The following is a 15822-nucleotide window of genomic DNA, read 5'->3' as shown; positions in this document are numbered from 1 at the left end:
AGCAGAAAGTCCTGCGGGGACCAGGCATGGTGGCTCACGCCTGTAACCCCAGCACTTTGGGCAGCCAAGATGAGCTGATCACTTGAGGCCAGTAGTTTGAGACCAGCCTGGGCAACATGGCGAATCACTGTCTCTGCTAAAAATACAAAAATTATCTAGGCGTGGTGGTGTGCACATGTAATCCCAGCTATTCAGGAGGCTGAGGCATGAGAATTGCTTAAACTCAGGAGACAGAAGTTGCAGCAAGCCAAGATCACGCCACTGCACTGTAGCCTGGGTGACAGAACAATACTCCATCTCAAAAAATAAAAATACAAAAATTAGCTGGGTGTGATTGCGCATGCCTGTAATCCCAGCTACTTGGGAATCTGAGGCATGAGAATCACTGAAACTCGGGAGGCAGAGGTTGCAGTGAGCCGAGATCATGCCACTGCTCTCCACCCTAGGCAACAGAGCATGACTGTCTCAAAACAGAAAAAGAAGTCCTGCGGGATATGAAACAAATCCTGTTGTTCAGGCCTGTCCCCTCGCTGCCAGAAATCCCACCTGCTGACCTCTGCATTAGTGCCAGTTGTGTGATCATGGAAAGCACCCTCCCTAATAACAGTTCTGCCTTGATATCTGCAAGGGATGGAGATTGAAATCCACAGATGCATAAATTCCTTGTATCAGATGGCACAGGATTGCATATAACCTACATGCCTCTTCCAGTATACTTATTTTTGTTGTTGTTGTTGGCTTGTTCTGTTTTTTGAGACAGAGTCTCACTCTCCATGCTGGAGTGCCATGGTGCGATCTCAGCTCACTGCAACCTCTGCCTCCCGGGTTCAAGCTATTCTCACGCCTCAGCCTCCCAAGTAGCTGGGATTACAGGCATGCGCCACAACGCCTGGCTAATGTTTTTGTATTTTTAGTAAAGACAAGGTTTCACCATGTTGACCAGGCTGGTCTCAAACTCCTGACCTCAGGTAGTCCGCCCACCACGGGAGCTGGTTATTGTACTCCTTTTGTCATTGACAGTAGGGAGGCATAGAGAGCTGAAGCACCCTACTGTGAACACTGACAGTCTGGCTCAAAGCCTGCCCTCTTGACCACCATGCTAACCTCCAATTTGTAGAGAACAGAAGTAGAGCTGTTTTACCAGTACAATTGTGCTCTCCATGGCTGTTGGTTAGCAACATTTGATTTTGTGGTGTCTTTTGTGCAAATATTTTGTCTATCATAAAACATATTTTCAACTTTTTACCTTTTATTTTTATTTTGAAATGGAACCTTATGTTATCATTTGCTACCCAGTTAAGTCTTTGCATCACTGTGAGATAGTTTACATTGGTTTTGCCATTCTCTGATCTGTTTATTTTGTATGTTCCTTTTTATTTGGTGAGTCAGAAGTACGCTTATCATAGAATAGCATCATAGCACAGCAGATTTTGGAGTCACGCAGTTCTACCGTGACCACCTATATGCCCTATTTAGATTGCCCAATTTATCTGAGACTCTGTAAAATAGGGGTTATAGTATTGCTTCATAGCAATGTCGTGATCAAGATTATCAACTTGTATGTAAAGCAGGTAGTTCAGTACACACAGAATACACAGTAAATTGCAAATTTTTTTTTTTTTTTTTTTTTTTGCCTGAATTTATCAAGAGTGCATCACTGTGCAGCTGTCAGCTCTGTTTATTATTCCAGTCCCCGGCTCTGCCTCATTCCATTCTTGGACTCCAAGAGCATTTGATTCAGGAAACCCTTTCCCCTGCAACCATTATTAATGCTTGTATATTAATACATATCTTTAAAACTTTTTTTTTTTTTTGGACCTCTTTTAATTCAACACAACCATGTCATAGAACACCCTTTGGAAATTGCCACCCTAGCACACAGAGTAGAGAAAAGCCTAGAATGCTCTCTTTATACCCTTTTCCTGTTTGGGGTGTCTTTGGGGGAATTCATGCTGTTATTTAGTTAAGTTTAGAGTAGACTATTTGGAACACTGTTTGAAACATGACAGGGCTAAGCAAAAAGAAAGGATTTTTTGCCCTCAGGAATTTAGCAGCTCATAATAGCAGGGGTAGAGCAAGTGCAAAGTACCTGCAACCCAGGGTAGGGTTTGAAAAAGGCCTCCTTAGGAGAGCAGAGGACATACGTTTATGTTAGGCTGGCAAAATCAGGAGCCGTTCTGTGAAAGAAGTAACATCTAAAAGAGTGAAAGGATCAGAAGTATTCTACAGATGGAAGGAGGAGACTTTCCAGGCAGAGGGGACATTATATGCAAAACTGAGGGGGAAGTGAGACTGCTTTTAGAGACCAAAACATACTCTGGACCTAACAAGAGCAAAGCACGTGTTCACCCAGCACTGTGGGAGACAGAGACAGGCACTAAGGAGTTTTCTTTCCTAAGCTTGATGGGACTTAAATCCATTTCATTTTATTCTGGACTTAATTTGGCTAGACAGTAATGGGTTTCCACCTTGTTAAATCCTCCAAGTTTTAAAAGACTTTATTGACTTCTTTGAGACTTCTGTTTCAGACTAAATTGTTCTTTCACTATGAACTTTGAATTCGTTTATCCCAGAAACAAAGTGAGAATTTAAGACCTGGAAGTGACTTTAGAGATCCTCTAGCTCACCCCCATCTTATGGATGAGGATCTAGAAGCCAGTCAGTTTCATCATTTGACCATAGTAACACAACCAGGAAGTAGGCAAACAATAGAACACAAGTGCCTTCTCTCCAGGTCCCAGACTGCTGGACAGACAGCATTTGGTTCCCTCGGGCTCAGAATATTCAGTATCCCGTTTTGTTATTAATGATACTTCAATAGCTTTATTAAGATACAATTTACATACCATGCGGTTTATCCACTGAAAGTGTGCAGTTCGGCTGGGCACAGTGGCTCACTCCTGTAATCCCAGCACTTTGGGAGGCTGAGGCAAGCAGATCACTTAAGGCTAGGAGTTCAAGACCAGCCTGGCCAACATGGCAAAACCCTGTCTCTACTGTAAATACAAAAATTATCCTGGTGAGGTGCCGCATGCCTGTAATCCCAGCTACTTGAGAGGCTGGGGCATGAGAATTGCTCAAACCCGGGAGGCAGTGGTTGCAGTGAACCGGGATTGTACACTGCACTCCAGCCTGTATGGCAGAGTGAGACTCTAAATAAATAAATTGTACAATTCAATGTTTTTTAGTATATTCAGAGTTGTGCAACCATCACCACAACCAGTTTTAGGACTTCTGTTTTTAGTAGAGACGGGGTCTCACTGTGTTCCCCAGGCTGGTCTCAAACTCCTGGGCTCAAGTGGTCATCCCACCTCGGCCTCCCAAAGTGCTGGGATTACAGGCGTGAGCCATAGCACCCAGCCTAGAACATTTTTATGAAATGTTCTAAAATGAAATCCTGTACCCATTAGCTATCATCCCCCATTTCCTCCTCCTTCCGACCCCTGGCAATCACTTATGTACTTGCTGTCTATATTAATCTTTCCTAGTCTAGATATTTCATTAAAGAAATCGTATGTTCTTTGTGACTGACTTTTTTCACTTAGAATGTTTCAAAAGTTCATCTAAGTTGTAGCATGTGTCAGTACTTTATTCCCTTTAATCACAAATAATATCCCTTTCATAGGTATGCAGCATTTTGTTTATCCATTTATATCAGTTGATGGACATGGACTGTTCCCCATTTTTAGCTATTGTGAATAATACTGTTAAGAACATTCATGTACATGTTTGTGTTTACTTATTTGTTTTTTTCAAAGATACAGTCTTGCTATGTTGCCCAGGCTGGCCTCTTAATTCCTCGGCTCAAGTGACCCTCCCACTTCAGCCTTCTGAGTAGCTGATGCGCATGTTTTTGTGCGGATATATACTTTCATTTCTCTGTTACATACACCTGAAAGTAGAATTGCTGGATCATATGCTAGTTCTCTGTTTAATTTTTCAGGAATAGCTATACTGTCTTCCATAGTGACTACACCATTTTACATTCCCATCAGACTGGCCTGATTGGTTTTCAACTCCTGGCCTCAAACAATCTGCCCACCTTGGCCTCCCAAAGTGCTAGGATTACAGGCATAAGCTACCGTGCCTTGCCCAAGATTTAAGTTTTCTTCTAAGAATCTTAGAGTTTTTAACTTTTACATTTAGACATGTAATCCATTTCGAGTTAATTTTTGTGTGTGTTGGGAGGAAGAGGTCAAACTTCAGTTTTTCACGGGTAGCTGTCCAGTTGCCACAGGATCATTTGTTGAAAAGACTGTTCTTTCCACATTGAAATGTCTTAGCATCTTTTTATCATTCTTCTCAACTAAGCTCTATTAGGAAAATGTCTTTGTCTATTCATAAAGTACAGGTTTATCAAAATCCAAAGGTTCATTCATATGATGCTCTGTTGATTTTACAGCCCAGCAGACCAGGTTATCCTAGTCCGAGGTCCAGCGAAGGATTTTATCCCAGCCCACAGCACATGGTACAAACCAATCATTACCAGGTATGCCAGTCATTACAGGTATAAACTGTGTTACTTGATTATTTAGCACTTTTGGGATAGAGAGGTACATTGTGCATATTTTTATTTGTGTACTTAGGAGTATGATTTGGCCGATAGAAAGCTGGGAAAGTGGTTACCCTAATCATTGAGTGATGTCTCGAGACCCCACACAGAAGGCGTTTGCTTTTCACTCCATCTTCAAGTGGACAGGGCCAGGGCCTGCTGCCATTCTTAGGCACGTTTTCATCCACTTGCTATGGTAAAGGGCAAGGTGAAGCCAGTGGGCACACACTCTGCAGAGGGAGTACTGAACTGGACAGTTTTTATGGAAGGCAAGAATAAAATTCAAAGTTCACAGAACCCAGATGAAATACCGTATGCACAAGTGTGAAAAGTGTTCGATTTATAGACAGATACCCTGTGCAAATTAGAAAAAATTATCCTTGAATGAAAAGGGCCTGAAACAAAGTAAACAATTCATTTGTTTCGAGAAAATGTTATTAACTTTTACTGAGGTATACCTTACAATGCACAGGTCTTTGTTCCGACAGATGCATACCCCAGCGCATCCCATCCTCACTTCAGAATATAGAGTGTGTCTGTGACCCCGGCAGTTCCTTTGTGCCCCTTCCCATCAGCCACCTCCTGCCCCAAGAGCAACCACTCTTCTCACTTCTAGTATCAGAGATTTCTGCCTGTTCTAGAATTTTATATAAATAGATCATATAGAGTGTGCTTTTTAGGGCTTATCTTTTTTTAACTCATTGTAGTGTCTGTAGAAGTCAGAGTCCTATTGAGGGTGTCAGTAATTAACCTTTCCTACCTCCTTCACAGAGTTGTTGAAAGCATGGTTTAAATAAAGGCCTCTTGGGTCAAAATGGGCAAAAAATCTTAACTATTGGTACTTAACTGTCAGTAATAAGGGAGAATGTAAGCACTTTCTTATTAGAAAAGATAGGTCAGTGGTAGTTTAGAACAGCAAATTTCAGCCTCTTTAGCCTCCAGATTCTAATGTATGAATTCTGGAACCCAAGAATAGCTTATCATTGGCAAGCAACCTCAGTGCGTTCCGAGGCAGATGACTCAGTCAGACCTATGTTTGGGAGACACTGTTCTGAGATGGCCGCTTGCCTGGCAGAACAGGAGTGAATGAATCATTTGAGTTTTCTCGGGCACTTGTCTGTTCGTTCAGCAGGGTTGCACTGAATGTTCATCTACTCTGCCTGGCACTATTCTAGGCACTGGGAATATGAAGACAAATAAAGTACTCTTTTTTCTCATGGAAGGAGCTCATAGGGCCCTTTGTCAGTTTAGATTACTACCAATTCCATAAGTGAAGAAGCCAAAACCCTGACCCAGCACAAGGGTCAGAGCAATGGGAAGTATGCAGGTGGCCTAAAGAAAGAAACCCCACCTCTATGATTGCTGAGAGACCCTGAGTTCTGGCAAACAAGCAGATGGGCCCCAGAGTCTGTGCCTGGCTGGTATGGAAAGTGAACTGGCCCTGAGTGGGAACTGAATACGAGCATTGTTTTGAGAAAACATGACAGCACCTGCTTAATGAGACAAGCTGTTAGCAGAGAGACAGTTCTCTTTGTGTCCCAGCAGGCCTGGTCTGTGGCACTGTCAGGATTTGAAGCTCTCATATGTGTGTGTTAGTGGCTGTCTGTCACCAGTGCAGTGGAAGCCCCTGAGAGGGAGGACTTGTCTCTATTTTAAGGGCTTAGAACAGCATGTAAAAGTGAGTAAATAGAGAATTAAGTAAAACGTTGATTTTTTTCATTGAACTAATGTGTGATTAACCTTTCCCAAGCCTAAATTTTCCTCTCTTGTAAATGAGACCAACTATGAGACATTTCCTGAAGTTACTTCATTTTTAGCCTAAAGTGATCCTTCTACATGGTTACTATTATGTAGAAAGCTGCCTTAGACCATTTTAAACCTCCTTGTGAAAATTCCTAAATGTTTTCTGGCAATAATATGTCCCTTTTCACCAAAAATCTTGATACAGCATTTTGCATTTAATAGCAGTTTTTATTATTAAGATATTTTCATTCAAATAAACTGTGAGAACTAACTGTATGTCTTACTTGAAAATCCATTAATTTGATATTGTCCATATGGAGTTTTGGTATAAATTAATGCCTAGAGACCAAATAAATGCACAAAACCTTTGTTGAAGGATGTGTTGATATTTGGAAATACAGTTTTGGCTGTGCTTTATCTCACTAAAAAATTAACTGACAACACCCACCATGCAACACTAGCCTAATGAGGTGTGGAAACCAATACTGATTCTGTTCTCTGTCTTTCTCTTGATTGAGAGAAGGAACCATATAAAGAAACCTGTCTTATTTTCCCTCTGCCTTGAAATTTTTCTCTATGTCCAACTGAATGTCTTCTCTCTGCCTTAGTCATCATTGTTAGAATTTAAAGGTATGACTTATACTACCATCAGCTCCTAGGTCATTAGAGGATAAACAATTGAGGGGTTTTGTGTGTGTGTGTTTTGTTGTTGTTATTCTTGTTGGGAGATAGTGGTTGGTTGGGCAGGAAAGGGGATTTCTAGAGCAGAGTATGGCACAGCCATTTTTGTGGCTTCCTGTTGCTTTTGCATCCAAGGATGGCCTGCCCTCATTATTTTAGTAAATGTGAAATTCCAAAGAAACAATTTCTTATTTTCTAGTATATACTTGCACTAGCTCTCTAATGCAGCCATAGCAAATGTCCTTTCTTGAGACTTTAGCTGAGAGTTCATTTCCTTGCCTTATCAGCTTCTATAGGCCACCCACATGCCTTGGCTCATGGTCCCCTTACTCCGTGTTCTGAAGCCAGAAGATTTTGGTTGGTTTTTTTTTTTTTTTTTTTTTTTTTTTGGTTTTTTTTTGTTTGTTTCTTTGTTTCTTTGAGACAGTCTCTCGCTCTGTCACCCAGGCTGGAGTGCAGTGGCGCGATCTCAGCTCACTGCAAGCTCCTCCTCCTGGGTTCACGCCATTCTCCTGCCTCAGCCTCCCGATTAGCTGGGACTACAGGCACCTGCCACCACGCCTGGCTAAATTTTTGTATTTTTTAGTAGAGACGGGGTTTCACCGTGTTAGCCAGGATGGTCTCATCTCCTGACCTTGTGATCCGCCCACCTCGGCCTCCCAAAGTGCTGGGATTACAGGCTTGAGCCACCGCGCCCGGCCCAGAGCCAGCAGTATTAACTCTCTCTGACCCTTCTTCAGTGGTCCCATGTCCCTCCCTCCTCTTATACTTCCCTCTTGCACTTTTAAGGACCCTTGTAATTACATTGGACTCACTCAGATATCCTGGATACCCTCCCATCCCAAGGTCCTTGACTTACAACCACATCTGCAAAGTCTCTTTCGCCATGTAAGGAAACATATTCACATGTTCAAGGGATTAGAACGTGGGTATCTTTGGGGGGCCATAATTATGCCTACCACAATATTCTCTGTAATTTTAGTTTCCTTTGTGTATGAAGCAGAACTGTGCAGATGTTATAGTTGAACATTACCTTGCCTCCTTACTCATTCACAGGTTTCTGGCTACCCTGGTTCACATGGAATCACAGCCATGGCTGGCAGCATCTATCCAGGTCAGACATCTCTTTTGGACCAAACAGATTCATGGAATCATAGACCTCAGGAGATAGCAATGTGGCAGCCCAATGTGGAGGTAAATCGGGTGTCTTGGGCTTCAGTTTGTTAACTTATAAAGGATGGCAAAGCTGGGCATGGTGGCTTACACCTGTAATCCCAGCACTTTTGGGAGGCTGAAGTAGGAGGATTGCTTGAGCCCAAGAGTTTGAAACCAGTCTGGGCAACATAATGAGACCCTGTCTCTACAAAAAATAGAAAATTAGTCACGTATGGTGGTATATGCCTATAGTCCTAGCTACTCGGGATGCTGGGGTGAGAGGATCGTTTGAGCCTAGGAAGTTGAGACTGCTGTGAGCTGAGATCGTGCCACTGCACTCCAGCCTGGGCAACAGAAAAAGAACCTGTCTCAAAAAAAAAAAAAAAAAAAAAAAGTAGCAAAGCATGGCCTAAGGCACCTTTTATTTCTAGATCCTAAGATTTATTGATTTTAATGACTTTATTTTTTTTTTTTTTGAGACAGAGTCTTAGTCTGTCTCCCAGGCTGGAATGCAGTGGTACAATCTCAGCTTACTGCAACCTCTGCCTCCCAGGTTCAAACAATTCTGCCTCAGCCTCCCGAGCAGCTTGGATTACAAGCGCAAGTCACCACACCCAGCTCATTTTTGTATTTTTTAGTAGGGGCAGAGTTTCACCATGTTGGCCAGGCTGGTCTTGAACCCCTGACTTCAAGTGATCCACCTGCCTCAGCCTCCCAAAGTGCTGGGATTGCAGGCTTGAGCCACCATGCCTGGTCATATTTTAATGACTTAATTCAAAGATCAGGATACTCCATCTACTCAAATGCTTTCTGGTTTCATGAACTTTTTTAACTAAAAGAACCCAGGGTGAAATACTAAAATCTTTAGTCCATTTATTTGAAAGGCAAAGCCCTCAGTGGAATATAATCAGCATATGCATGAGGCCAACGAAGAAACAGGAAGACAAAGCATTCAGTTCTTTGGACCATGTTAATTTTTACTAAATTTTCCTGGTAAAACCAAGAACTACTCTTATAGTTTAAAAATTTATTTGAGCTGGGTACAGTAACACACACCCATAGTTGCATCTACTCAAGAGGCTGAGGTGGTAAGATAACTTGAGCCTAGGAGTTTGATGCCAGCCTGGGCAACATAGCAAGACCCCATCTCATTAAAAAGAAAAAAAATTACTTATTTGAATAAAAGAGCATCTACAGTTGTCTGCTACTTAATACTCTATAATATGTATCATATTTCAGCCTTCTAGATTGTTTCTACTTTTTTACTATAAGTAACAATGCATTCTTTGCACATATCTTGTGTTATTTCTTTAAAATAGACCCCCTACAAGTGAATCTGTGAGCTAAAGTGGTTTACTTGTTAAAGATGCTTGATGCACATTAAATTGCACCCTCCAGAAAAGTTACTCCCACAAGCACAGTATGAGAGATCCTGTTTCTACCATACTTGCTGTTCTGCTTATCTTTTCTTGAAAGACACATAAAACAATGTAAGAACATAGGAATAGACTTAAGAGACTGGACATGCTGTTTCCAACCCTTCTTCCAGGACTCCACAGCATTGGACCTGCGAGGGATTGGGCAAGTGTTGCCAACCCACCTGATGGAAGAGCGGCTGATCCGACAGCAACAGGAAATGGAAGAAGATCAGCGCTGGCTGGAAAAAGAGGAAAGATTTCTGGTAATTGTGTTTCTGAAAGGCTTCTTTGACTTTTTAAGCCATGTTAGAGTCTACTATATTGCAAATTATTGCAAAATGTTATCTTTCAAAGCAGGAGAGTTAGTTTTACAACTACTCCTTAAAACTTGCGATAGGCCGGGGCCGGGTGTGGTGGCTCAAGCCTGTAATCCCAGCACTTTGGGAGGCCGAGACGGGCGGATCACGAGGTCAGGAGATTGAGACCATCTTGGCTAACACGGTGAAACCCCGTCTCTACTAAAAAAATACAAAAAACTAGCCAGGCGAAGTGGCAGACGCCTGTAGTCCCAGCTACTTGGGAGGCTGAGGCAGGAGAATGGCATAAACCTGGGAGGCGGAGCTTGCAGTAAGCTGAGATCCAGCCACTGCACTCCAGCCTGGGCAACAGAGGCGAGACTCCGTCTCAAAAAAAAAAAAAAAACTTACAATAGGCCGGGCACGGTGGCCTATTTGGGAGGCTGAGGCAAGCAGATCACCTGAGGTCAGGAGCTTGAGACCAGCCTAGCGAAACCCAGTCTCTACTAAAAATATAAAAAGTAGCCAGGTGCATGCCTGTAATCCCAGCTACTTGGGAGGCTGAGGCAGAAGAATTGCTTGAACCAGTAGGCAGAGGGTTCAGTGAGCCGAGATCATGCCATTGTATTCCAGCCTGGGCGACAAGTGAAACTCCATCTCAAAAAAAAAAAAAAAAACTACTTGCAATAATATGAATGGATGTGGTGGTTAATGCCTATAATCCCAGTGCTTTGGGAGGCCAAGGCAGGAGGATCACTTGAGCCCAGGAGTTCAAGACCAGCCTAGGCAACACAACAAGACCCTGTCTCTACAAAAAATAAAAAAAAATTAGCCGGGCATTGTGGCTCACACCTGTAGTCCCAGATACTTGAGAGGCTAAGACTGAGTCCAGGAGTTCTAGATTACAGTAAGCTCTGATTGTGGCACTGCCCTCTAACAGATCCAAAATCCTGTATCCAAAACCCGTAAGGGCCATGTGTGTTTCAGAATTCAGTATTTTTTAAATACTAAAAAGTTAGTGTAATATGCTGAACATTATACATTATTTAAGACTCTAATAACATGCCAGAGTTAAAACCACCAGTGTTTCTATAGCAAAATACAAATAATTACATTAACAGTTAAATAAAGATTGTAAGATGCTTCATCTGTTCAGGTTTTACTACCATGTTAGTTTGTTTCAAACATAGAAAAGCACACTTAACATTTTCAGAACTTTTTAGGTTTTAGAAATGAGGATAGAGGAATGTGCACTTGTCCTTTTATTATCTTCATTTTAACAGAACAGGAGATAGAGACCCAGAGACACTCTGTGCCACAGAGCAAGACTGTCTCGTAAGGGAAAAGAAAAAAGAAAGAAAAAGCTTGCAACAATGGATTATTTGCTTTTATGATTATCTTTCAGGGATAAATTTCTCTAAAATTTTAATAGTATCATTTTGGGCTCAGAGATACGAGCATTTGTTTGGTTTTTCATTACCGCATTGTTTACCCAGAAACAACTCCTGCTTCCATGTCAGCTGACATATAAACTATTGCATCTTGCTACTGCAGACTGTGTAACAAGACAGCTAAGATTTGCCTTCCTGGCATTTATGACTGATGTGAACCTCCTCCCGGATGTGTCTGGACATATGCATGGGAAATGTCTTCCTTCAGGCAACCCTTGTTGAAAACCACTTCAGAAGTCCCTTGGGGACAGAGAGGAAGTGGTGGGACAGAGCAATCTCTGTATGTTACTTGACACAAAGGTCCTTTTAGACTCATGGTCCCTGCTGCCAAGCAATTCTGTGCCCTCAGCCTCAGAATTAAGGACTGTGAGAACCTATTCCCCACTCTCCTTGAACCCAGAATAGCTATTTCAGTCTTCCTGTAGTTGCCTCGATCATATTATGGCTGAAAGAAGCCAGGATTCATAATTTTGAGCCAGTAACTTTACCTGGTCTCATGCTTTGCATCATTAAACATTCACTGACACTAACTTTGTGTTAAATTTAACTAATTTAGAATTTTGAAAGCATAGGATAAAACTTTCCTTCTGAGTTAAAGCAAATCTTGAGATTGTAAGGCAGATGGAAAAAAAAAATTGTTATTTTTGGCCTGGCACGGTGGATCACACCTGTAATCCATCCCAGCACTTTGGGAGGCCAAGGTGGACAGATCACTTGAGGCCGGGAGTTCGAGATCAGCCTAGCCAACATGGTGAAACCCTGTCTCTACTGAAAAAAAAAAAAAAAAAAAGGAAAAAGGCAGGTGCAGTGACTCATGCCTGTAATCCCAGCACTTCGGGAGGCTGAGGCGGGCTGATTACTTGAGGTTAGAAGTTCGAGACCAGCCTGGCCAACATGGCAAAACCCCGTCTCTATTAAAAACACAAAAATTAGCCAGGTGTGATGATGCGCGCCTGTAATCCCAGCTACGCAGGAGGCTGAGGCAGAAGAATTGCTTGAACCTAGGAGGCAGAGGCTGCAGTGAGCCAAGATGGCACTCCAGCCTGGGTGACAGAGTAAAACTCAAAAAAACAAAAATTAGCCAGGCATGGTGGTACACACCTGTCGTCCCAGCTATTCAGGAGGTTGAGGCATGAGAATTGCTTGAACCCAGGAAGTAGTGGTTGCAGTGAGCTGAGATTGTACCGCTGCACTCCAGCCTGGGTGACAGAGTAAGACTCTGGAAAAAAAGAAAAAAAAATGTTGTTATTTACTACCACTAATCTGAGTGAATTAATTTGGATATTATATCTGTTCTAAGAACATATCTACTGTTCTCTAGCCCTACATTTCGAAACTATTTTTTGTCCAGATAGCCTCTTTTACCAGGCAGCATTGATTTGTATTTTTAAAAGTAGATGTTATAAATTCTCCAAGCTAGAGTTCTTGTATTTCAGTCCCATATATGACTGCATTTGGACAAAGGGTTTGCTACCAAATGTTGTGAAATGCTACTGCTGTTCTATTGCTCTGACAAAGAAGAACATCAGGAAGAGCAGAAGAGGACCCTGTGTGTCACTAGGGGGATTGGGGAAGGCAGCAGAGTGTCGGTAGCATTTGAGTCTAGGCTTAAAGGAGAAATTGGAATTTTTAGGGCAGACAGGCTTGAGAAATACATTCCAGGAAGGGTGAAGAGTGTGGGTAATGACATGGGGTCAAAAGGCTATATTCCAGCCAGGCACAGTGAGTAATCTCAGCTGCTCGGCAGGTTGAGGCAGGGAGATCTCTTGAGTCTAGGAGTTTGAGACTAGCCTGGGCTTAGCAAGACCCTGTGGCAAAAAAAAAAAAAAAAAAGCCCTAAAGGGAGGAGGATCAAGTACCCAGAATTCCTACAATATATTATATAAAATGTCTAATCTCCAACAAAAAATTACAAGACATACAAAGGAACAGAAATATATATGAATGATACACAAAAGAAAAAAAGACTGTTCTGGCTGGGCACAGTGACTCACGCCTGTAACCCCATCACTTTGGGAGGCTGAGGCAGGTGGATCATCTGAGGTCAGGAGTTCAAGACTGGCCTGGCCGACATGGTGAACACCCCATCTGTACTAAAAATACAAAATTGGCATGCCTATAATCCCGGCTACTTGGGAGGCTGAGGCAGGAGAATCGTTTGAACCCGGGAGGCGGAGGTTGCAGTAAGCCAAGATCATGCCACTGCACTCTAGCCTGGGCAACAGAGCGAGACTCTGTTTTAAAAAATAAAAAAAAAAAAACGCACACACACAAACTGTATTCTAAGAACTTCCTGTATCTGGATGTGACCAGAGCAGAGCATGTTTGTGGGGAAATGGAAAATATTTCTTACTATGTGTTTTGGGTTTTGTTTTTGTTTTTGTTTTTGTTTTGTTTTGTTTTGTTTTTCACTTAATAACCATGTAGCCGGGCGCGGTGGCTCAAGCCTGTAATCCCAGCACTTTGGGAGGCCGAGACGGGCGGATCACGAGGTCAGGAGATCGAGACCATCCTGGCTAACACGGTGAAGCCCCTTCTCTACTAAAAATACAAAAAACTAGCCGAGCGAGGTGGTGGGCGCCTGTAGTCCTAGCTACTCGGGAGGCTGAGGCAGGAGAATGGTGTAAACCCGGGAGGCGGAGCTTGCAGTGAGCTGAGATCCGGCCACTGCACTCCAGCCTGGGCGACAGAGCCAGACTCCATCTCAAAAAAAAAAAAAAACATGTAATTGGAGCATCTTCATTTGGTCCTAAACCTGTCTGTTGGGTAACTTCTGAGATAGCTTGCCTGGTGCTAAACTTGGAGGCCATGATGGCATCGAGGCAATTTCCCACTCAAGTACCTTTCCTTTTTTTTTTTCCCCAAAACAGAGTCTCACACTGTCACCCAGGGTAGAGTGCAGTGCAGTGGCACAATCACGGCTCATTCCAACCTTGACCTCCTGGGCTTAATCTGTCCTCCCACCTCATCCTCCCAAGTAGCTGGGACTACAGTCACGCACCACCGCGCCCAGCTAATTTTTGTTTTTGGTAGAGTTTTATCATGTTAGCCAGGCTGGAACAAGTATCTTTCTTAATGCTCATAAGATGGTATTGTATTTTTATCTTTGCTTGTTTTCCTTACTAGATTGAGCACCTCATGAGTGCAGACACCATGGACCATGTCTTATTTTTGTGTCACCTCAAGGACGACACATTACATACACCAGGGTTTCTCAGCCTGGGCATTGTTGACATTTTGGACTGGGTAATTCTTTGTTGTAGGAGACTGTCCTATGAATAGTAGGAGTTCTTAGCAACATCCCTGGCCTCTACCCACAAGGTGCCAGAGAACCTTACTGAGTGCCAAGCGTGAAGCTTGAATGAACTTATTGTGTTATGATGTGCAGTCCTACGTTCTCTCCCCCAACCCCCGTACTCTCACACATGCTCACTCTCACCCTCTTTCTCTAATAAAACGTAAGTTCCTTAATGGCAGCAACTGTGACTTAACTGTCTTCATCCTGCTTCATTTTTCTCCTAATGTTTCTCACTGTGTGACAATGTCTCACTTGTTTTCCTGTCTCCTCCACTAAAGTGTAAACATCACAAAGATGAGAACTTTATTTATTCAGCACTCTCCCCCAGCTCCTATAGTACCGTTCGTTCAGCAGTAATAAGGCTCAAGCAGTATTTATTAAGCGAATGAATGTACCACCATACAGTGTTAAGCATGTAAATGTTAGAGGTCAAGAGGAAGGAAGAATCCGGGACAGGAATCATAGCGTTCATGTCACTGTTTTTCATCTAAAAACAAGTAATGCATGAACCCTGGGGAAGTAGATATAATTATTTTACAAATGAATAAATTAAAATGTAATAGACATAAAAGTCATGGGGGACCTTTTAAAGTTCAGTTCCCCGGGACTAGAGAACTGCAGTGGATCTGGAGAGGCCAAGGACCTAGAGTGATAACGAGCACCCCAGTTGATTTTTGAGACGTGGTCCCAAGGTCACTCTCTGATCTTAGGCTTGGCAGTGTTTTTTAAGATTTGAAGCAGATGTCATCTCAGAAAGATCACCTTAGGGTCGGGCACCGTGGCTCATGCCTGTAGTCCCAGCACTTTGGGAGGCTGAGGCGGGTGGATCATCTGAGGTCAGGAGTTTGAGACCAACATGACCAAACTCCATCTGTACTAAAAATACAAAAATTAGCCAGATGTGGTGGTGCTCTCTTGTAATCCCAGCTACTTAGGAGGCTGCAGCAGGAGAATTGCTTGAACCCAAGAGGCAGAGGTTGCAGTGAGCTGAGATTGTTCCACTACACTCCAGCCTGGGTGACAGAGTGAGACTCTGTCTCAAAAAAAAAAAAAAAAAAAAAACCACTTTAGTCTTGCCTTGCTGACTGATAGCTCAGAGGGCAAGATAGGAAATGCAGAGATCCATTAGGAAGTTGAGTGGTCATTCAAATAAATGACAGCAGGGTCTAAGCTGGAAGAGGCAAAGTGGGAAGGAGCAGAGAAGACAGACTTAAAAGGGACAAGATGT

General features: G+C 42.7%; 1 protein-coding gene across 9 annotated transcripts in view; it reads left to right on the top strand.

The window, feature by feature from the left end:
* The window catches only part of PTK2 (protein tyrosine kinase 2), a 362172-nt gene that overhangs the window by 309854 nt on the left and 36496 nt on the right, over positions 1–15822 (top strand). For all 9 annotated transcript variants that reach the window (XM_026454573.1, XM_026454578.2, XM_026454577.1 and 6 more), the window contains 3 exons: positions 4403–4489; positions 8033–8170; positions 9681–9812. In XM_026454573.1, coding sequence (XP_026310358.1) covers positions 4403–4489; positions 8033–8170; positions 9681–9812 — 357 coding nt within the window. The remainder of the gene's footprint in view (positions 1–4402; positions 4490–8032; positions 8171–9680; positions 9813–15822) is intronic.

This window comes from Piliocolobus tephrosceles, chromosome 7 (assembly GCF_002776525.5).
Source record: "Piliocolobus tephrosceles isolate RC106 chromosome 7, ASM277652v3, whole genome shotgun sequence".
In the NCBI taxonomy this organism is placed as follows: domain Eukaryota; kingdom Metazoa; phylum Chordata; class Mammalia; order Primates; family Cercopithecidae; genus Piliocolobus; species Piliocolobus tephrosceles.
This window is presented reverse-complemented; position numbering and strand designations above follow the sequence as displayed.